The following is a 24599-nucleotide window of genomic DNA, read 5'->3' as shown; positions in this document are numbered from 1 at the left end:
ATAAAAATTACATTATTTAAATTAAGCAAAATTTAATTAAAGGCATTCACATTAATTTTATTCTCTTTGGATTCAAAGCTTTCTAATTCAAACTGTTTTATAACAAATTTTATAAGCAGCACAGCAGTCAGTAAAATTTCACATTATTCTAAATTAGCAATTATGTTAGTCACATTATTTTTATGAAATGAAATGCTGATTCTTTTGCACGTTGGAATTCAGCAACAAAGGCACTAAATGACAAAACTGCTTTAATCTCCACGCTGATTCTATGCAAACGCTCTGTGCTGCTAATGCCTCCTTAGCCTGGGGAAGAGAAGCCTGAGGGGGGATCTTATCAATGTGTACAAGTACCTGAAGGGAGGGTGTCAAGGGGATGGGGACAAACTCTTTTCAGTTGTCCAGTGTGACAGGACAAGAGGCAATGGGCAAAAGTTGAACCACTAGAAGTTCTGCCTGACCGTGAGGGGGAATTTCTTCCCAGTGAGAGTGACGGAGCACTGGCACAGGTTGCCCAGAGAGGTTGTGGAGTCTCCTTCTCTGGGGATCTTCAAGGCCCACCTGGATGCAACCCTGTCTAACATGCTGTAGGTGACCCTGCTTTAGCAGGGAGGTTGGACTAGATGATCTCCAGAGGTCCCTTCCAACCTTACTGATTCTGTGATTCTATGATTTGCTTATGGTTATGGTGCCCTATGTTATACCAAGCAACTGAATGATTCTACCTCTCTACTCTTGCAAGACAAACACTTGGTGACTATTTGACAGAAATTATCTCCCACAGAAAATATGAATCTGCCTACAAATTTACATGTAGCATTTTTCACAAACAGTGCAGAGCCAAAAAGGAACAGAATACCCATAGTAATTCTTGATTAAGATTAAATTTCTGTCCTGACTAAAATTCTAAAATTCAGTAAAAATTACTGCTTGATTTTTAGAGATATTATGGTAGCTGTCTATGACAGGTCATAGAGAAACATGATAGCATTGGACCTAAAAGTGCACAGTACCTTCCAAAAGCGAGAACTAAAAGTTTGGTTATCTATGGAAGTTTGTCAGAATACATTTATGTCAAACTAGCTTAGAAAACACAGTTGTGTCAGAAAACACAAACGCAGACAGACACACACAACACACATGCAAAATCTGCACTACAAATTTAGCATTTAATTTATGTTGCTGAAAAAGGTTGCAAAGGCAGATTTTCTAAATTCATATTGCACAACTTTGTCTAAAAAATTTCTGAGTTGAATGATTTTGGACAAAAATATTCTCTACCTAGGGATTTAGAGCAGACAAGAACAGAAATTGTCATACAAGAACCACAATATGGAAAACATCATGGGGTAACTACTTATAAGAAATCTGACTGGTTAGAATTGCAAGATCAAATAGCTAACAAACTACCCTGTCAATACCACAGAAAGAAAGGGAGAATGCCTAACTTAAGCATTGGAAGGAAATCTCAGCCTCAGCCACATAAGGATCACAAAAGATTTCACTCCTTTCCAAGTAGACAACACTGTGCTGAGTAAATATGCAAAATGACATGAATATTTCTCAAAACAGTCTATTTCTCAAAACTTTTAGAATTGATAGGTTGCTGATTTTAAGAAAAAACCTTGAGGCATTTTTATTTACAAGAATATACATATGCACATGAAACACAGCCAATCACTAACTGATTAAAAGTTTGCAAATTTGTCCCCCGCTCCTGCAACATATGACATAGTGTTGTATTTCGGAGGCGCAAGAGCAACAGTACGTAATTGTAAAGACAAAGAACATTTCTTAAATTCCTCCTCTCAGTGATCTGGGCTTCAGGAAGTGTCAGGTGTTATACGTGGGCTTTTCTCTTTTTATTCTTATAGACCCTGTTTTTGTTTGAATCAAGAGTGCATGTGAGGGAATAGGGAAAAAATATGGCAAAGCAAGCCATCTGCTTTTTCTGCTGCTAATAATGTAGTTACTATAACTAAAGATGCTTTGCTGAAAGCCTCTAAGTTGCAGATTGTACATTAACACTATATACAGATTTATTAATACCAACTTATTTTATATATAAAATTTACTATTGACCTATTCCTCCTGTATTCTGATCATTTAAGCACAAAAAATAGAATATACACTATTCTAAATACAATTTGCTTACAAGACACCAGTGCTCTAAATCATCTCTTCTACAAGATGATTAGAGCTTCTGAACAGAAGAGCTATAAAACTGTCCTGTTTTCAAATCACTATCAAGGTTTTCTTTTTCACTTTGAGTAGAAAATAAAGTTACTTATGAGTGCTTATTGATGAGTGACTCTTCTTGTATGTGCATGACTCACTATTGTTCAATTAACATATGGCATTTCATTTTTAGGAAATATATGATAGGAAACTGATAATAATTGGTAATAGCTGGCAAAATAGTTAGACATCTGTCACACATGATAGGAAAAAAAAATTCCAACCGAATACTTAAATTTTTGACTGCTTAAGAAGTAACCAAAATCTAAAACTAATGCAATCATTATACTAATCAAGACATTGCCACTTACTAGTAAGTCAATGGTAACGATTTTAAAAAGAGAAAAAAAATCATTTGGAAAGCACTTAAAACAATTTATAAACTTTAAATAATGACAACTGAGTCACATACAATTTTTATCTACTATTGCAAAATGCTTGTGTTATGAGAAGAAAAACCCCGTATGCTTTGACACCTGTGTTCAGAGAACCTAACTCCTAGTTGCCAGTATCAAACCTGCAGGACTGTCTGCTCTACAGTCAGAAAATTAACTGACTTGTCCAGAGTTAGGCATTACCTGCACTACCCAAACGAAGAGAACAATTCCTAGAATGCCAAGAACACTTTTTACAGTAACTAACACTAGCATAGCCATCCTCCAATTAAATGGTTTCCTAAACCAGAGATTACTGTACAGACTGCATATTCAATTTAAGAATGCGAAGTTTGAGGAAGAAAGAGCAACAGCTCTACAGAAATTCAGAGCAACTACATTCAATTTGATACATAAAAATAGATTAAATGGATCAAATCTGACAATTACAATTTTTGTATGATCGCTCCAGCTTTCTTGAAAGTAAGTGGGGATTAGTTTTCTCAAACGTCATAACTTTTGGAGAGCCAACTAACTGGAGATTAGAATACAAATCAGAGATGACTTGATCTATTTCTGATCAGAGATGCTTACAAATTGCACAGATTATTTGAGCTCAACCATACACTAAAGCTACACTATCAACAGCACTTTTGTCTATTAACCCGAAGGAATTTCCAAACTATTTGCTGAATAAAGAGGCAGCCACCACAGCCAATCAGGGTGCACAAGTGCAGAAATGATGCAAACTTATTAATCAATTGATTTGTCTCAATACATCAGCCATAATCTGAAGTCAAGATTGAGAAACGCTTCCATCAGTGGGCTATCTGCATGCAAATTAATGGTTTAGGAAGGACTTGAAGCTGTGATCTTCTGGAAACAACAACTGGTTATTCACAATAAAGAATACAAGGACACATATACATGTACTGCTTTATTAATGCAACAGAGATTACATTTTCTTAACCATGAAGAATATAGATCTTTACTAACAACACAGGAGTCTTGATTAAAACTTCTGACAAATTAGTTCCTTCCTTCTTACTTAACCAATGTTGTACCAAAGTAACTCGCTCAAACCATAATTCCAGTATGAAAAAAAAAGCCACTCTTCCTCTTACTCCTGAAAACTCAATGATTTCTTTATCCCTTTCTTGTATCTTTGCAACCATATTCCATGGAGGATATTCCATTTGAAAACATTTTTTTATAGTTCGTTACTGCTTATTGTCATCTTGATGTAGAAACCTCCTTTTTCCAACAACTGCTAAATATATGCCCCGTCACTTTCAAAATCACCCCAAGATCTTCTCCAAAGTCTGACATTCACCATAATGCCATTACTATTTAATAGGAAGCATGAATCAAAAGAAAGATCCTGACAAAAGCACTTTAATTCTATCACCTCAAGTAACTTGCTTTCTAATCTCCCATATAATAGAAAGTTCTATGCTCAGCAGACCTTGAAGTCAGGTATATGTTTCTTTCACATTCTTTCTTGAGGATTTTATAATAATGGTTAGCCTTTGTCTCACCAAAGTAAGCATCAGTCTCTTTTCTACACAGCATAAGACCTGCAAAATTCAAGTCCAATTTGTTCCATATTGAATCTTACATCCTGATTAAAAATTAACAGCTGATACACTAAGCCAAGTGTATCAACACTCCATCATCAATCCAGCTAAATCAAATGGATCAAATCAAAACAAAAATTCTGAAGTAAATTTCTTCTCCACATATCTCACAGATACATGCCCACAGTACTCCAGTTCATAATAATGTATCAAAACAGTCAGATCTCTTTCTTACACATTTTGATTTTTCTTAACGTGGTTTGGAAAAGTCACCAAAAGGTCAGTGCTCACAATCCCATTTTAAAGCATCCAGAAGAAATAACCAAATTAATTCAACTGGAATTGGCTTAGCATCACAGATCATTCACACTGTGTAAATGATTTCTCTGAGCTGATACTACTTACTAACACCATAGAGTGAGAACAGTACCAAGCGCAGGAGTGCTTCACCTCCCCTCTGCTGTCCCAGTGAAGGCTACATAAACTAACTGAAGTGAAAATCTAAAATCTAAACAATCTAATCTAATCTAAAAGAATCTAATAATTAATCATCCGAAATCATCAAATAATCTACATCTAAAGCTTTATCTTTAATTAGTAGGCCACTTGGGGAATACTGCTTACCAGTAGTTCCCATTATTGAGCTCTAGCACTAGAAATATTTGCCACAACAGTGAAGATCAGAACTCCATGACGATTCAAACTTACAATCAATATGGCTGCAAGTAATAGCTTTTTTTAATTCTTTAGGGAAGCATGAGGGGGCTGGTTTGCAAAAGATTTTTTTTCTTTTTTTTTTAATTGAACCCTAACATTTAAGAAACATTTAAGAATCTATAAGAAAGTCATTTTTTGCCTATCAGGATAGGTAGCCTTCCTGTGGTAAACATACAAAAATATGCTAGTAGACATCGATAAACTACTGCCTTTCTAGGCAGGAGAATGTAGTTAATTTTTTGACCACTTTTATCGAATATAAATAAGAGAATACAATGACAGATAGCTCACTTCAGTTGCCTGGGCATCCAGTGCTACTTGGATCACTTTCTGGTATTTATGACATCTGCCCAAGCTGAAAATATTACAAAGGACTCATAAAAGACATGCATTCTTCTGGTTTGACAGAAAAAGGGAGCATATCCTAAGGTACCTCAAATGTTACTAGACATCTGAGTTTCAGTAACTGGTTCAAATCCAAAGAGTCTATTTTGTGAAGCTCCAGTAAGTTTATGAAAACATTTTCTTGGTTTTAAGTCTTCTTCCTTTAAAAACTTGCAATGAGAACGATCTCCTAACAGGCTGTGACATTAATATACAGAAAGGTATCTAGTGACAATATTTTTTCTTAGTAAATCAAAGACAATTACAATCTGCATTCTGCTGAAAAGTAAGGAAAGAAACTGCATTGATTTTCTCAAGATTTCATATAAATGATATTCTGAAAAGACAAGTTTATTGCAAATTATTGACTTTTTCTAGGAAATAATCACCTAATCTTTGGTTAGAACTTCTATAAAACAAAAACTTCTAAATATCTGGGGGGCTTCCACCAAGTATGTATGCCAACCTGGTGTATTTATTACGTTGATAAATGAAACTTCTACATTATCGCTTAGAAAAATCTAAGAAAAATTAGATTCTAGCATTTCTACTCATTTTTAGTTGCCAGAAAGTACAGCAATATTTAAAATCTTATTTTAAGAAAATCTTCTCCCCCTACTTCTTGTTCAAAGCTGCATAAAAATATATATATATGATCACATTAACCATAACATATTTAATACTTTTTTATAGGATTTGTTTGATTTTAATTTAATATAACAATAAAGCTTGCTTGACACTTCTGTCCTAAAAACATGCATGTTTTACCTAACTGCACATACTGTAACATCACACAAGACAAGTTAGGCCAGGTACACATGGTACATGCAGGTCATACTTTTACTTCTTGTTTGTGCTCCCATTTGTTTAAATTCACACAGTATTTCCACTAGCCTCAACTATGCTCCTATAGGAAGACAGTTACATGTCAGAATTACACTATAAAATCTATTTGTTCTATATGGTCAGTTCTGTATTACACACAAGTTATAATTAATGCGTGAGCTACAAGCCTTAGAAAGAAATGGATTCATTTTACCTCTTGATGACATCCACTAAGAAACCAGCCATCTCAAGTGCTGCTTGCTCAAGGAGAGAGGTAAACGAAACACACCATTACATTACCTCTAGGTACTCTAACAATACCTTTACATAGCAACCATGTATACTTTTAATTGTAACTCTAATCTCAGAAGATATAATTACTGCTACTTGGCTGTATTCAGGTACTTCCTCCGAAGCTCTGCACTGAACCCCACAGTTCTATAATATTATGCAAGCATGACTCTGAGGTGCCAACATGTTCATTAATTTCATACTGGCTTACAAAGTGACAAGCTAATTTCACAAAAACATAAGATACCTATCCAAAAAACGAGGTTAAGAAATGGAACTTGAGTAAATATCCTGCAATATTCTGTCTGCAAGAACGTTCCATGACAACTAGGAAACGTTAGTAAAAGCTAAAGGTAAATACTGATTACGAAGTGAAATGTCGAACTGTAGAATGCATATGATTTGCAGTGAAATGGCATACCAACATCAGGACTAGAAATAGAAAGATGTCTGGTTCCTGAACCCTTGTAAGATTTCACTGACAACCAAATCAACAATGTAAGGAGTCTAATTATGATTTTGAGCAAGTAAAAACATTAATGTTTACATCTTAAATGATGCTGACACCATTGCAAACTGATACCAGTTGTACCAACATGCAGCATTAGAAAAAAGAAAAAAAAAGTTATGTGACAGGAGTACATAATTCAAACTAGTAAAGTGGGCTGAAAGGGCAATTAAGCAAAAATTGTACTTTCATTTTTAAAACAGAAAACTTATCTTATTATACAAAACCAATTCAAACTTGGTCTTTATTAAAGAAATTGTTATTTCTACAGATTGTAAGAGATGGAAAACTGCTTTTGTGTGGTCACTAAATATATTTTTTTCCTCCAGGAAAGTTAAATCATGCATATTGTCTTTCAGTGTATACACTCAGATAAATATATCATCTTCTATAGCATAAGCTGGACACGGCTATCCTCAAAACAATGATTTTTTTTTATTTTACCCAAACAAATCAGGATAGTAAATAACTTTTCTTTCCTTTGAAAGAGTCCTAACTGCTTGAGGCTGCTGCAGCACAAAACCAAAATACCTTCACAAATGTCTCCAAACAGTCAAGCTGAAAATCTAAGCCAAAGTTTCATTTAACAGCCTGTCAGTTTTTTGATGTGAAGCTAATGAATGCAGTGGCAAACAAATCCATCAAACCTAACATCAAAACAACTGCACTTCATCCCACCAAAGGGAAAAATGAAATACAACCTGCAGGCCAGCACTTTGATCTAACCTATCCACAGAAAACACGTTGCTAAGCAGCTACAACTGAAGAATATGCATGCGTAATTACTGACTTAATTTTTTGGAAGGAAGAAATAATACTTAAGTAGTCTGACTCTTGAGCAGAAAAGGTTAGCAGACTTCTCTCTTCAGGTTCTACACATCAGCTAGGTAATGAAAAGATTTCCAACACGGAACCCTTCAACATCTGAAAACAAACCCAGTTTCAAAAACAGCTATAATACAAAAGAATCGTTATAATTACTACTAAAATCAGGTAGTGTGACTCTGTCCCTGATGTAAGGCAATATAATTTACATACACTTACACTGGATGAAAGTCATTAAGTGGTGCCACAAAACACAGACAGCGAGCAATGAGAGCAGCATGTGGAAATGTCAGTGCTTTCTCTAAAGCTTTTGAGAGTAAGGGTATTGGGCAAGGGATAATGGAGAGCAGTAACCAACTGAGACAAGAGGATTTGAAAAAACAGGGGGATGTGGGGGACTTAAAATGCAACAGAAGGACGATGAAAAGGAGGAAACTAAAATAATCATCAGTGAGTGAAAAAGAACAGAGTCTTGACCCAATCTGGTCCAATCACCAGTCTCCTGGATGTTTTCTACGTAGAGTCTACTTCTGAACTTCCTTGCTCTGAGCACTTTTTTATCCTATATCCATTGGCTTAGATGGACCATACAGCCCACAGAGGGAACTCTGCATAAAGTCCGAGGAAGACAATTTGGAGAAGGGGTCCCCTGTAAAAAGCAAATAATTGATCTGCATCCAAGTTTTTCAAATGACTACCTATGAACAGCAGCATGGAAAAAATGAAATGATAAGAAAAAACCTGCCTGTATACAAAAGTACAGGATTTTGTTCAAATTTAAATCTTTTTCCAGTTTTTATATCAATGGGTAGAGTCCACTGATTCACCATCCACAGATTATGTTATGTTTCGATTATTTAGCAAATCGAAATGCACACATCAAAGACTATTCAAAGAACAGTAATAATCAGAACTAATAGCCATTCACAGCAGTATCTTAAGAATGTGCTATATAATATCAATACCACAGCAAATTCCTGAATCAGTCTTATGGTTGCAGTATACACAAGAAGATATCCCAGTCTGAAAATTAAAATTCATCCAATCCCGAATTTAGACTTTTACATCCAACTACACGCAACAGATACTAGAATTTGAAAACTAAACACATACAAAGCATGAAAAAATGTAGCGATCTAAGAATAAGTGATATCGAGAAGGGTAGGAAAACCACCAATCAAGCACACAGAGAACGTTTTCATTAAAATTGGAAGCAGATAAATGTATTGATAGACAAAAGACATTTTAATAAATTGTTCTGCACAATATGCCTGTAAACTGATACTTAAGAGTAGTAACAGGAAACCACAATCCCTCATCTTAACTTTTGTGTGCTAAACAGAGAGATCTGTGATGACCGCAAGAGATATTGAAGTTAACACAGAGGCTCTAGAAATTATAGGGTTTTCCTCCCCAACTCCTGCAGCTAATAAACATTAAATCTTAGCTAAAGAAACACAAGATTTTCCTCAGACTAAGGATGTCTTTTATTCAATTGATTCAGAAAGATTTTTATTTACTAACCATAAAAACATTGTGTATAAATATTTATATTCAGCAACTTTAATACCTAAACACCAATCTTTGTTCAGCACACAATTTGCCTGCTCAGCATAAATCAAAGTAGATCCCTACAAAACATGCAAGCTAATTGCCACTTGCTCAACTGTTTTACCAACAGTAAGAAAATGCACTGGAGTAACACAATTCAAAATGCACTCCATGAAACTGCAAGTTTGCAGCCTAGTGAAATACAGAGGCAGCAAACAGATGCAGCAGTTTGCGCAGCACTGTCTCGGCTCTGCCTTGAACTTCTGGGGCCTGTGTTGGATGTTGTGGTCTGCTGACCCTTGTGGGACGAGAGGACTAGAGTGTGACTCTGCTAACAGGTAAGGGGAGCTGGGCAAGGGCAACTGCAGGAAGCCTTAGGCTCTCCTGGAAGAAGCCGCAGCAATTATCCCCCACTGTAGCTGGGTGCAGCTACTGCTAACGAGCAGCCTGCGTTGCCCCTGAATAGAGGGAGCTGGGGCTTTTGACACAGGTAGCCCTCCTTTAGGGTGGATCAAGTACCCTGTGGGTCAGCAGCAGGGAGAGGTCTACTTAAGAGCCAGGACTGGAGCGCAGCTAACAGAGGCAGTGAACAGACGCAGGAATTTGTGCAGGAGACGCGTAATTAGGTGCATAGAGGACATCTTCCAGCACCAGTAGTGCCCACTCTTGCTAACATGGTTATAACTCGCTGCAAAGCTTATTTGCCAGTTGCTGTGGGAATTGCTGCATCAGCTGTGTCGGAAGCACCAACCCAGACAGAGCCTCTTGCACCAGACACTGCCTTACAGGTCCCAGGCTGCAGGGAGCGCTTGGAGCCTCTCCAGAAGGCCTGGACTGATGGTCCGCCCTCCTGCAAGAGGTGTGCTGTTGTTGAGGATTTGTGTTGTCAAGTCAAAGAGTAGCGGGATGAAGTCAGCAGACTGTGAAACATGTGAGAAAGTGAGCAGGAGATAGACAGGGTGTCCTCAGAGATCATGCTGCTCCCAGAGTCCCAATCCCCTGCAGCACGGGAGTTGCTGGAGGACTCTGTGAAGAGTGAAACAGTTCAGCACAGCACTGTCCAAGAAGGCTGGAAGCTAGTTGCTTCTCGAGCAAAAAGAAGAAAGGCCCCTAATCCTCCTGCAGAGCTGGAGTTACAGTTGAAGAACAGGTTTAGTGCACTCCAGGATGAGGAGAACCCAGACCCGGCCTCAGGGGAAGCAACTGGGCTGCCTGAGCCTGTGCTTTCTGCGAGCACTCGGAAGAGGCAACAAGTGGTTGTAGTGGGTGATTCCATGCTGAGGGGGACAGAGGCGCCTATCTGCTGACCTGACCCCTCCTCTAGAGAGGTTTGCTGCCTGCTGGGGCAAGGATACGAGATGTGTCTGAAAGGCTACCAAGGCTTGTCCGCTCATCAGACTACTACCTTCTGCTGCTCTTTCATGTGGGTGCTAACGATACAGAGAACAAACTAGAGACAATCAAAGACTTCAAGGCCTTGGGCACAGTGGTCAAAGGTCTTGGAGCCCAGGTGGTCTTCTCATCAGTCCTGCCCATTAGGGAGATGTATGGGAGGAGTAATAGGAAGATCTTCCAAATCAATACCTGGCTACACCACTGGTGCTTGCAACAGCATTTTGGATTCTATGACCATGGAACATGGTTTGAAGACCAACAACTAGTGAGGAGAGAGGGGATTCACCTCACCACATCTGCCACAAAGGCGGGGCACATCTGCCTTTGCAAACAGGTTGGCCAGCCTAGTAAAGAGGGCTTTAAACTAGGTAGGAGGGAGAAGGGGGAGTGTCATGCAGACAGGGTAGACACCAAAACACAAGTTGGGGGACCTCCAACGGGTGCAGGCAGCTGGGGATGTGCATTTGGGACATGGCTACGGGCAACCCCCGTACACCCCTCCTGGGAAACCTGCAGGCATGACCACCTCTTTGAAATGCCTGTACACCAATGCATGCAGCATGGGGAACAAACAGGAGGAGCTGGAGATCTGTGTGCAATCGCAGGGCCATGATCTCACCGCAGTCACAGAGACATGGTGGGATAGCTCACATGACTGGAATGCTGCCATGGATGGCTATGTGCTTTTTAGGAGAGACAGGCCAGGAAGGCGAGGTGGTGGAGTTCCTCTTTATGTGAAAGAGCAACTGGAATGTGTCGAGCTCTGCCTAGGGGTGGAGGAGGAGGCAGTCAAGAGCTTATGGGTAAAGATCAAAGAGCAGGCTAGCACAGGGAACTCTGTTGTGGGTGTCTACTACAGGTCACCTGACCAGGAAGAGGAAGTTGATGAAGCCTTCTACAGACAGCTGGAAGCAGCCTCAAGATCACAAGCCCTGGTTCTCATGGGGGACTTCAACCACCATGACATCTGCTGGAGGGACAACATAGCAAAGCACAAACAGTCCAGGAGGCTCCTGCAATGCATTGATGACAACAACTTGTCACAAATGGTGGAGGAGCCTACGAGGAAGGGTGTCCTGCTGGACCTTCTCCTTACCAACAGAGAGGGACTGTTCAGAGATGTGAAGGTTGGGGGCAGCATTGGCTGCAGTGACCATGAGACAGTGGAGTTCAGCATCCAACAAGAAACAATGCAACAAGCAGGACTGCAACCCTGGACTTCAGGAGAGCGGACTTTGGGCTCTTCAGAGGAGTCTCACAGGTTAAGAGCCAAGAAGAAAGTAATTGGTGGAGTCTCACAGGTTAAGGTCCTAGAAGGAAGGGGGGTGCAGGAGAGCTGGCTAATATTCAAACATCACTTCCTCCAAGCTCAAGAGCAGTGCATCCCTGTGAGTAAGAAGTGCAGCAAAAGGGGCAGGAGACCTGCATGGGTGAGCAAGGACCTCCTGGCCAAATTCAGACAGAAGAAAGTACACAGAATGTGGAAGAGGGGACAGGCTACTTGGGAGAATTACAGGAATGCAGCCAGAGTAGGTAGAGATGCTGCGAGGAAGGCTAAGGCCCAGTTGGAACTGAGTCTGGCAAGGGATGTCAAGGACAACAAGAAGGGCTTCTTCAAATACATCAGCAGCAAAAGGAGGACTGGGGAAAATGTGGGCCCGCTACTGACGGGGGTGGGGGCTCTGGTGACAAGGGATACAGAGAAGGCAAAATTACTGAATGCCTTCTCTGCTGCAGTCTTCCCTGCTAAGGGCAGCCCTCAGGAATCCTGCAGCCTGGACGTGAGGGAGAAAGACTGGAGAAGGGAAGACTTTCCTTTGGTTGAGGAGGAAAGGATTAGAGACCTTCTGGGCAGGCTAGACATCCACAAATCCATGGGCCCAAATGGGATGCACCCACAGGTACTGAGGGAGCTGGCGGGTGTTGCTGCCAGGATGCTCTCCATCATCTTTGAAAGGTCCTGGAGAACTGGAGAGGTGCCTGAGGACTGGAAGAAAGCCAATGTCACTCTAGTCTTCAAGAAGGGCAAGAAGGAGGACACAGGAAACTACAGGCCGGTCAGCCTCACCTCCATCCCTGCAAAGGTGATGGAACAGCTCCTTCTGGATGTCGTCTCCAGACATGTGGAGGAAAAGCAGGTGATCAGGAGTAGCCAGCGTGGATTCACCAAGGGGAAATCCTGCTTAACCAATCTGATAGCCTTCTCTGATGGAATGACTGGCTGGGGAGATGAGGGGAGAGCAGTGGACACTATGTACCTTGACTTCAGCAAGGCTTTTGACACCGTCTCCCAGAACATCCTCCTAGAGAAGCTCAGGAAGTGTGGGTTAGGTGAGTGGACAGTGAGGTGGACTGAGAACTGGCTGAAGGCAGAGCTCAGAGGGTTGTCATCAGTGGCGTGGAGTCTAGTTGCAGGCCTGTGGCTAGTGGCATCCCCCAGGGCTCAGTATTAGGTCCCATCCTGTTCAAATTCTTCATCAGTGACCTGGATGAGGGGACAGAGTGCCTCCCCAGCAAGTTTTGCCAATGATCCCAAGCTGGGAGGAGTGGTGGTGCACCAGAGGGCTGTGCTGCCATTCAGAGACCTGGACAGGCTGGATAGCTGGGCGGAGAGGAACCTCCTGAGGTTCAACAAGGGCAAGCGCAGAGTCCTGCACCTAGAGAGAAATAATCGTAGGCACCAGGACAAGCTGGGGGCTGACCTGCTGGAGAGCAGCTCTGCAGAGAAAGACCTGGGAGTGCTGGTGGATGACAAGTTGACCATGAGCCAGCAATGTGCCCTTGTGGCCAATGGTCTCCTGGGCTGCATTAGGAGGAGTGTTGCCAGCAGGTCGAGGGAGGTGATCCTGCCCCTCTCCTCAGCCCTGGGGAGGCCTCATCTCGAGTCCTGTATCCAGTTGTGGGCTCCCCAGGACAAGAGAGACATGGAGCTACTGGAGAGAGTCCAGCGTAAGGCTACAAAGATGATCAGAGGGCTGGAGCACCTGCCCTATGAGGAATGGCTGTGAGAGCTGGGCCTCTTCAGCCTGGAGAAGAGAAGAGTGAGGGGGGGATCTTATCAATGTGTACAAGTACCTGAAGGGAGGGTGTCAAGGGGATGGGGACAAACTCTTTTCAGTTGTCCCATGTGACAGGACAAGAGGCAATGGGCAGAAACTGAAGTACAGGAAGTTCCGCCTGACCGTGAGGGGGAATTTCTTCCCTGTGAGAGTGACGGAGCACTGGATCAGGTTGCCCAGAGAGGTAGTGGAGTCTCCTTCTCTGGAGATCTTCAAGGCCCGCCTGGCTGCAACCCTGTCTAACATGCTTTAGGTGACCCTGCTTGAGCAGGGGGGTTGGACTAGATGATCTCCAGAGGTCCCTTCCAACCTTACTGATTCTATTGTTCTATGAAATTCAGCTCCATTATGAACACAACAGAATTCACAGAAGCCTAAAGAAATATCCCATTTGCCACTCTTCTGTGCCTTTTAATTTTTTCAGAAATGAATTTTATTCTACTATTTGAGGTTACAGGACGATGATTATTAAGAATATCTACATTCTATGTCTAAATCTATGAGTGTACCTTTTGTCTTCACAGAACATAACAAGCACAATTAACTAAAGCATTTGTGCTCAGCACTACCTTTGATACTTTAAGTCTACAACATTACTGTACTTCAGCATTTTACCAGTGTGCCACTGTATCATACCCATTTGCAAGTACTTTCAGGAGAGTATAAATGGTTTGCTCCTTTCACCAGCACCTATTTCTTCTTGTATGTGTTCTTGTCAGCGGAAAAAGTTAGAAAGCAAGAACTATACTGTTTCTCTCCTGGAGCTGGGGAATTTTTACTACACCTCACCTATTTCTCCATTTCTGCTATGTATTTTATTCCTTTTTACTTTTGCTTATTCCAAATCATGTCTTTTGTTGTTAATCACCTGTGTCCTTCCCATCCTTCATCCTCTACTTCACACCTTGTCTGTAGCGATATTGGGTCCGACTACCACAACTAAGACCACAGCTCAAAGAAGCAGCTAATTGAAGCATGGAGCTGACAACTCATAGCCTCTTCCCCTTCATAAAGAATCTGGAAATTTTACACAAATACTGGAATACAAGCTGAAGGTACATCACTGCTGCAAGGATTTAACTACTGCCAGTAGGTAGGGTACAACACAGAGGAATCAAGATCACAAGTTCAGCATTTTCAAGGATAGAAAACCAATTTTAGAATTTGTATCTATAATCTGTGTTTAACCCAATTTTCCAATACTTAGGGTTTAAGTGGTCTTTGATTTAACATTTGCAATCAATTTCACTAAACCTTTAACATCATCTCATTTTGTGCAGGAAAGCAGTATCATCACCTGGCCTAAATATTTACTATGACTTTGATGGAAATCTTCATACAATTACATGCATGCCTTTTTTTCCCAATAAATTAATGAAGAATGAATATTGACTGTACTTTATGATTTTTTTTCTTTTTCTAAGACAGAGATCCAGCTGTAAGCAATTAGAAACTGTTCTGTAAAAATAAGTATGTTCCTGTAGGGAGACAAATAATGAGTCATCAACATGCAATATTCTCTCAAGGGAATGCAGCAATAAACTGACCTGGGTATTACTGCGTTTTGCTGACACAATTTCTCCACTACAATGTACAATGAAGAGCAACCAAGAGATTCAAAGTATTTTTTTCAATTAAAATTCTTGTACATACTACATATAGGAAGAAAAGATAAGCTAAATACAATGCCGACACTTTAAGGAATGACAAATGGAAATGTAAAGTTCTCTGGTTTGTTGATGATATCATGATGTTACCAGAGAGGCAAAAATAGACCAAAAACAAAACAAAAAAGAAAAACAAACTAACTAGCATCAGCTCTGGGCTCACAGTTTCTCTACTTTTTAATTAAACACTTTCAGGAAGTTTTCTGAAGTTAAAGAAGATAAAAAGTAATCAGAGCCTTTCTTACATTTTTGTAGAGAAACACCATAACCAAAAAACAAAATACTTAGTTTGCACTAACTCTGGTAATTTGTTTGTTCTTTCAGAGCATCACACAATCAAAGAACAGATAGCCATGTACAATGTCTTGTTTTTGATCAGCTTGCTTGGCATAAACAAATATAAGGAAGTGTTATGTAGAATGATTTCACAACCTTTCTATCAGTATCTCTTTTTTCAAAGCCAGTAAAAATTTTTTTAAAAATCTAACTATCGCCACATCTTTGTATGCGCTTTTTATTTAAAAAGAGAATATATATATATATATATATACACACTTCAATTCTCATGTGCTTTTTGTAAAAAATAACAAAAAATAAATAAGTAAAATACTTAGACCAGTTGCCAAAGAAACTAGACATCAGATATGACTGTCATATAGATTTCTCCACAGAAGGAAACTAATCTGGCTGCCACTTTGAAACTTTTAAACATTTAAACTAAACTGCAGACAACACGTATCTAGTTTAAGTTCTTATACTATGTATGTACAGAATATTGCTTCTAAGTGTATGACCACACAGCACAGAAGTTAGCGTCCTGTGATGAAAAGTATATCCATGTACTAGAGTTCTAAATAAGTAAAACCACATTTAAAACATATAAGCCGTAACTACCTAGTTAAAAATTTCTTTAGCTTTGACAAATTATCTTCTAATTCCTTTGAACTTGATCCTGACTCTGAATTTACAGCACAATACAGTAACTGAGAGACTATGTTGGAAGCATAAAAAATGATACTTTTTTCTAGAGCAGTTGCACAAGAATAGGTATATGTATATAAGTAAACATAATTTTAAAAACGTGAGAAATATGAAGCCTGTACACTGAAAGTGACGCAGTTGAAGGTATTCCCAGTTCAGCCTCACTACATCAAAGGATAAAATCTGCCATTCTTGAGATTTAGCTGAATCAACCTTAGAGCTGTAACACATTCATAGTTTTAAAATTCAGGATAGTTTTACTTGCTACAATTAACTCAATGTGTCCGCGCCCGTATTTCTCTCAAATTTGTTTTAACTGTACCGTCTATTGAAAGTCTGAACTATTAAATACACAGATGTTTTTAACTGACTTTACACTCAATGCCTTATCAGTTGGCTATTATAAAAGCAATTTTCTCATTAAAAGTGAATACCAACCAGACATTAGTGTATATTGGTATTTTCTTTACTGTCACATACACAGTGGAAAAAAATGTGGAAAAAAGACATATTATTTTCACATTTTTTACCTTTTGAAACATACTCATTCTTATTACCAACAATAATTGATAGCATTTCTAGCATTTGAGAACTTGGTAGTAGTTCTTAGTATTCTTAGTATTTCAGGTAACTCTGCAACGTTTGAAAACGTGGTCCTCCAATCTCAAGTGTTTAATAAGAGCTTTCTACAATTACATAATGGTTAAACTTGCACATCTCGTTTTACACTCAAGTCCATGTCATCTTACTAGCTAATAAAATATGCTAAACAAGCCATTATGATTTCCTCAGTAACAATCATTTCAATGCAAAAAATGCTTCTGCATTAAATGTTTTTGGAAGCACATTAACCAAAGCTTACATAAGTCATAATTCTGAGAAAAATATAATACTGAAACATACATATAATACTGAAACAATCCTTTCTTGAACAAATTACATACTTCCTTGATTCTGTGTATGACATTCTGTATATGAAAAGAAGCCAAAAAGGTATGTGGCATAACAAAATTTCAGTCTAAAGTAACTTCAATACTCAGCTTTGGTAAAACATGTTCATAGTTTTATAACCCCAAAAATATCTACTCAGGGTTCACAGTTATTTTATCATTATATACTATAAGCTTTCTGATAACTTTAAAGATTAACTGCTCATTTAGGTAAGATTTTCTTAGGCAACAGTTCTGCAATGAGACTTACCAATTTTGCTGCTTTTCCATAATCAATCCATCGGATTGTGGCAAAGTTTGTTGACTCTGCACAGTTAAAACCATGGTTAAATCCTGCATGATATCCATATGGGAAAGTGATCATAAATTCCCCTGCCTCTTGTGTAACCTACAGCATAAAAACAAACAAAACAAGAAAGTGAAACACATTACAGAAGGAATTCTGCTCCTGAAAAAATGAAAATTATGCTTCCCTTTGTGATTATATAAAAATAGATTTTTTTCCTCTAGCATGCAGTTGCAGTTTAATGTGTGCAGAAATAATATACTTGAGAAAATATTATTGACTATAATTTGGAATAATAAAACTTGGCTTCTCAGCATAACCATACGTATCACTCTACAAATTCAGAAAGTACTTTCAATAAAGCAAACCCAGCAGCAGACATTCACTGCTAATAAAACCTGGAAAGGACAGTGAGACTAGAAGACTGTGCCAAAGCTATACAAATCTTCTTAACTGAGAGGAAGCAGAGGTAGGGTGAACCAAATGCCCATAGTTATCAGCACTGAATACTGGTGCGTATTAATTGTTGAACAAATTATTCTGTTCACCACATGAAGATATTTCTCTAGAATGGCACCAGAATTATTCAACTATTCTTGGAGAGGCTGAAGAGACTTTATTCTTACCCTTCTCTTCTATACTCACATATTTCAAAAAAATATGGCCTGAAACCTGTGATTGAGGGATTCATTCGACTTTGAAGTTACTTTTTACTGATGATCAAGCATAAAATAGTAGGAGGAACCCTAAGTAAGTTAATGAGCCTTGGCAGTTAGGGAAAACATGGTTTTCATGCCAAGGAAAACACATTATAAGCAAAACAGTGAAACAATATATTTGGATCCCCGAGGCAATATTTTCAAGTCATTCTGGATAGGAGAGGAGGAAGAACTATGGATAACTGCATTGCACCAATTCTTCAGCCTTATGGCTACTAACAAGGAAGAGAGTTCAATACTATGCAAAATTTCCCAATTTTAAGTAAATAAAATCCCGCTTTTACTTTACATTAAAATAAATCTTATTCTGCCGTAATGAGTCCCTCTTTCTTTTTAAGCACAACTTGAGAGCACTATTTTTGAATATGGAAAACAAAAAGGCACTGCAACAGATAGTTGTATTTTGCACAGTTTATAAGAAATTAAATTCCTAAGCACCTATCAAAATCAGGTATTAGACAAAAACATGCTTCTAGAGAATGCTACAAAAAATGTGGGGAGAATGCATGCCAAAGATTGCTCAAGACATTTCTAGATATTTCTTTCAAAAGAGAAAGACTCATCTTACTGCACTAGCACAGACTGGTGCTGTCTTCTGGATATGAAAAGGAGGACAAACATTTCTTGACACCCACTAATATTCTTACCACACAGGGGTAGTTTTAAAGTCATGCCACCAAGGACTGTATGAACGACAAACTGGTCAAAGACTGGCAATGGCACAACCATGCTGTCTTTTCAGCTACCTGAAGGAGTAAATAAACAAGAAGATCCAAAAGTAAAGTGTCTAATGAGACTTGCCATATTCCCTTTGATGTGCCCTTTTATATTGGATTTACGTAAGATGGGCCACTAAAAAGAAAATATATCCACTTTACACTCAGTAAATAATCTGAACAACGATGGATGTCTGTTCAGCAAGGTTCTACTTACTGATCATTGGAAAATAAGGAAAATTGATAAAGATGTGACAGTTTTTTTTTTATTATAAGACAATGCTTTGCATAAGCAATACAATAAGATTTGTAAAGAGTAAAAATGAAAGTTTAAATTTAAACAACTAGCAAAACAATTCCACACATTTTTTCATATTAAAATATCGTATCTTAAACCTCATCTTCCTACTATCATAGAAATTCTACACATTTCCACTTTTGAGTTCCCCTTTCCTCTTCTCCCTCAAAATTCTCACCTTGAAGTGATATGAATTGTGTGCTTTTTGTGCTTAATGCAAGTAAAAATATACAGTGAGTGTTTCACATCTTTATGTAAATTTTTGATATTATCATAGAAGTATGGAGAGAGAGAAAAATAAGAAAAATATAGTTAACAGAATAAAAGAATGAAATATAGAATAAAAAATTACATTTGCATCTTATAGAAACTTGATTTCGTGTGGGCTGTACGTGGTATACAGACAAACACAGATAGGTACATATATTACAACTGTTACTGTAGTTATCAAACAATTGCTGTGAGAATGTGTAAGAAAGATTATTCTCAATGCTAGCAATTCCCGAATTTATCTCAATACACCCTCCCACTGAGGACAGTATAGCAGGTGTTCTATTGCAACAAGCTGCAGCTCAGCTGTCACCTGGTAGGCGTAGGCTGTCTTATCAGCATTCAGCATGTTTCCACTTCTATCACTTCGAGCCATGAGAGATCACAGGCTGGTTCTCTCTATTCACTTTCTCACTGAATCCCATTAATTACAATTACACTTAGGTACAATCTGCCTCCTCCTCCTAACACTAGGTGACAGAACTAAACTTATTTAACTATTTCTAGCACTGCTTTTCAAAATTAGAATACAGGAAAATCCAAGACACTGAAATAAAGCCATCAGCTTAGATGGGTGGTACTGAGAATAAATATGTCAGCATTCAGCAGGATTTTACAGTTTATATTTCAACCAATGAAACTTTATTAGTTTTATCTGACAATTCATGATGAAGTTCAAGGCTACAAAGAGAGTAGTTAGTATATATTACAAAAACTGAACTCCTCGACTGCATTTCCATATGATAAAAAGTAGTTTGTTTTCTGAATGATACATTTATGTGAGTAAAAGCTTTCTTTCCAGGCCAGGCAGTCTCATTCCAACTGCCTACATTTTACACTTTGGTTGATTTAAGCACGAAAATTTAAGCAACCATCCAAAAGACACAGAACAAATCAATGACTTCATTCCACATAAGTCTACCTTACTCCCGGCTTTTTTGATTTTATTGTAATGATGTATTTCTCACAAGCTTCTTCCAATCAAGTAAATTTTATAAATTTGCATCCATTCAGTTTTACTGAAAGCATAAAATATAACTGGCTCTACAAGTTGGCATTGTTTTACTAACAATAGCGCTACTGATAATAACCATTGTTGTAGATATTGATTATTGATGTGTAGGTGCTTGCATGCTTTTCAATTTGCTATGAAATATTATTTCTAAGAGTGTTTGAGGACCTCTTACATTGTTGATAAATTTCTACGGTAAATCCTTTCAAAGATACATTACTGAAGAAGTAAATACAATTGGAGATATATTGTACATACTTCAAGGGAGAGTACTTAGTTTATGAAGTACAACATATCATAAGACCATCCTATAAATTTTAAGATTACTAGTTTTTGTTGCTGATAGCATGGGAAAATATTCCCTTAAAATATTATTTCTAAGGGCTAAATTTCATGCTATTACATAAATCTCAACTAAAAACAGGTAAACCGTACCACCTTACTCTATATTCTAGGCAAGGGAAAGTGAGAAGCTGAGCTTGTATACAAAGATGCCCACGGTACCTATAAATAAAATATCTCACAAATGAAAACAGAAACTACAATAATAAACAAGGAGTGTGGCAAGGACGGTTTATAGTATTATTTTGCAAGGGGAACAAGAGTTAGAACAAGTGTGTATTGCCTGGTTCATCCAAACACCTTAAAATAATCTGGGCAGTGGGAAAACAAGAATCATAATTGACTAGTGATGAGAAGGCTTTTAAAAAACTCCGTGTAACAAATAGATGTTTAGGCAGGGGACTTTCAGAATCAAGTTCTACACTTCTGTGTAGGTTTGCAAAGATGTTGAATTTAGAAATTCAGAATTTACAAAGCTGTTCAAGATACAGAATATGGATGTTTAAAAAAAGCAATACAGCAGAAATGCTTTTACTAGCTAGCATCTACATAAAGTCCAAAGTTATTCACAGGTGAAAACATTCTTAGTGGAGGAGAATAAGGCAGAAAATCTTTTAGGGAAGGAGAACACTACAGTACACTTTATTTTTGAAAGCAGGTGTGTATTACATTCATCCACAAGAGACACAAAATTGTTCTCCCCACTGTCTGTTTATATATAAAAGTACAAATTAACTACGCATTCTGAACCTGCCACTACCTAGCAGCATAAAAAAAATCCACAAGTTTTGTAATATGTTAGAGCTTTAAAAATATATTTTATATTAAATAATATTTCTTTTAGTTTTATTCCACCCCGTAAATATTCTCAAACTTTTTGGATAATAATAAATTAGTCACACCGAACTATGTGCAATATGCAAACAGGTAGAAATGAACACTTATTTTAAAATATCAGATATAAAATATAATTTAGTAAAAGTTAGAGAGGGTTTAAATCAACACAGAACCCAATACAAGGTAGCACGGAAATAAAATATAAATACACTGTTGATGTCTTAAAAGCACAGAAACCTTTAGGGTTCAAATTATGACACCTGTAATTATTTTCTACTAGAAAATTCCAGACTAAACCACCTAAAAGCCATAATACTTTAAGCACTTATTTTAACCTTGTCAGGGAGACAGTACCTAAATAAGAAATAATAATTTTGCCTCATCTTTATTATAAACAATCTTTAGAGCACACGCAATCTAATTCAACGCATGAATACACAGTTTAAAAACAAACACTAATGTACCTTGTCAAAAGGAATTCCGTACTTTTTCAATATTGAGGGAGAAATCAAGGTCATCTTGTGGCGAAGAAAAGCATCACATCCTTGAGAGCTGCTTGGAAAGAAACCTAAGAAGGTAAAATAAGCAACATTGGGTTTGTTTTAATTAAGTCAAGTAGGAACTTTTAGTAGTATTTTATAACAAATATACTGTTGAAGACTTGTTTCGGCATTTTTCATCCAGTCATTGCTAGTTACTGAGAGACAGGTATAAAAAACAAACAGCTCCTACACGATTTAACTGATTTTCAGCTCTTTTTTCCTTTTTTTTGAAAGTGGTGAAATAATTTAAAACAAATTTGGACCTGTAATTTTAAGCATCTTTTTATCCTTTCCAGAAATGTTTTGTTCTGTATTTTTCTAAGTTTATTCATCAGCCTGCAAACCCTGGACGTATCTCCTGTACATATAAAAAGACCAACATTAATATTTAAATTTAGAAGCATCTCACAAGAATCAGATTTACCTAGCTTCTCCAGACTACCTATACAGTATATGTCTGTCTATCTGGAATAGAACAGAAAGTACAGCAATCTTACTTCTCTCTATTCCCTACACTTTACAGAAATACCTGGTGCATTTCTAAGCAAGTGTTCTTTGCTTCTTTGCATCTTGTTCTGATTTGTATGAACAAAGATTGCTATTCAGGTTTCAGCTTTCATCATTATTTATGTAGCAACCCTGGTTAGTTCATTTCGTAACGATACAATGCAGCTGACCAGCACACGGAAATAAATGAGGAAGGGTTACTCAAACCAGTTGCTAACTGGGCCATGCATGGCACTAGGGAGCTTCCATCATGGCATCAGTAACAGAAGATAGCATAAGGAGACTACACCTCTTATTTCCAACACTCGTTATCCTGTTCCATGTGGAGAGAAACAATACTATTTGAGACTTGATTTTGCACAGACTTTAGGATTTCCTTTCTCAAACAGGAATAACATCAGTATGGAAAAATAAGCAGATGTCACTAAACTCCAGTATCCGTCCCTCTAACAGGGATGCAATGAGCACAGAAGCTGCAGTTCACATCAGCAAATCAGTCCTGCCCTCTAAAATGAAAGCACCAGGTTCTTCAACCTCACAATATCAGAGTACGAAAATATTATACAACAATAAGAAAAACAGGGAGAAAGAGCAAGAAAGTTTCAAGGAAAAGTTTTCCCATAACAAGACTCTCAGAAGCTGAAAACACCATTTCTGCAAATTATAAGATGAAGGAAAAGAACAGCACAGTAGTTAGTGACAGCAAGATGTTCCTAAAAAGCCCAGAACATTGAAATACTGAAGGAGTAGAGTGAGAGCCATTAACCACCTACACTTCTTTAAACACGCACTCCCAATCCCTATCTTCCTTAAGTACAGGTATATTCCTCACCCTCAGATGAGCATAAGTCTCTTGATGGAGCAGCAAGGAATACTTGTAATGTTAAAAGGTAACATAACAGAAATACACAGAAGCCTTACAAAGTGATATCACTAACAGACCAGCAGAGGTGGCTTGATAGTAAAGAGGACCAACTAACTCAATAAACAGCAACAAGAGAAAGTTTTTATTATTTTAAAAGACTAATTATTACTTATCTTCACAAGGGGGTGGCATTTATCATGAATTACCACGAGATTGGCCATGAATAACTGAAATCCATGTATTTAACAATGACAGAAAATAGGTCATTTTACTGTATCAAGGATACAACATTTGAAAATAATTCATTTTTATCCAGTAAAACTTCATTTTATTTATTCCCTGCACTTTTTTATACAGAGCATATTCTGCAATGCTGCCAAGACTTCCTGCTCTCAACAGTTCACACGGCACTGTATGTCATTTATCCTCTAGAGATTTCAGAATACTTTGTAAAGATTGGCAAGTTACTGCCAAATGTAGTACAATAAAGTAATTGTTTTAAAAATATATCCTAATTTTCAGAAAGTATAACCGAGGCAGAAAGAAGTTCACTCTACCTGCAACAACTTCATAGGAAAAAAAAAAAAAAAGAAAAAGAAAGAAGAAAAGAAAGCTGAACAAAGTCCTGGTTTCTTGTGTATTTTTTTTAAGAATGAGATCACACTGTTTTTCATTATATATATATATTCACATATACAGAGAGAGAGAGAGAGAGAATTTTACCACCGTCCTCTCTTAAACACACACACGCACACAAATGTGTTAAAAAACAAAGATGAAATTAAGATTTTTAACTAGAGAAATATAAGCTAGCATGACTACAAAAAAGGAAAAAAGTGGGGTAAGAAAGGTTGATATATTGC

General features: G+C 37.9%; 1 protein-coding gene across 7 annotated transcripts in view; it reads right to left on the bottom strand.

Moving 5' to 3' along the window:
- The window catches only part of KDM4C (lysine demethylase 4C), a 249607-nt gene that overhangs the window by 174432 nt on the left and 50576 nt on the right, over positions 1-24599 (bottom strand). For all 7 annotated transcript variants that reach the window (XR_009961144.1, XM_062599330.1, XM_062599325.1 and 4 more), the window contains exons 7-8: positions 22287-22390; positions 17593-17730 (exon numbers count right to left, since the gene is read on the bottom strand). Coding sequence is in view for 6 of the 7 variants with exons in the window: in XM_062599330.1 (XP_062455314.1) it covers positions 17593-17730; positions 22287-22390 (242 nt within the window). In the remaining variant the exon portion in view is untranslated. The remainder of the gene's footprint in view (positions 1-17592; positions 17731-22286; positions 22391-24599) is intronic.

Source organism: Rhea pennata, chromosome Z (genome assembly GCF_028389875.1).
Source record: "Rhea pennata isolate bPtePen1 chromosome Z, bPtePen1.pri, whole genome shotgun sequence".
Classification (NCBI taxonomy): domain Eukaryota; kingdom Metazoa; phylum Chordata; class Aves; order Rheiformes; family Rheidae; genus Rhea; species Rhea pennata.
This window is presented reverse-complemented; position numbering and strand designations above follow the sequence as displayed.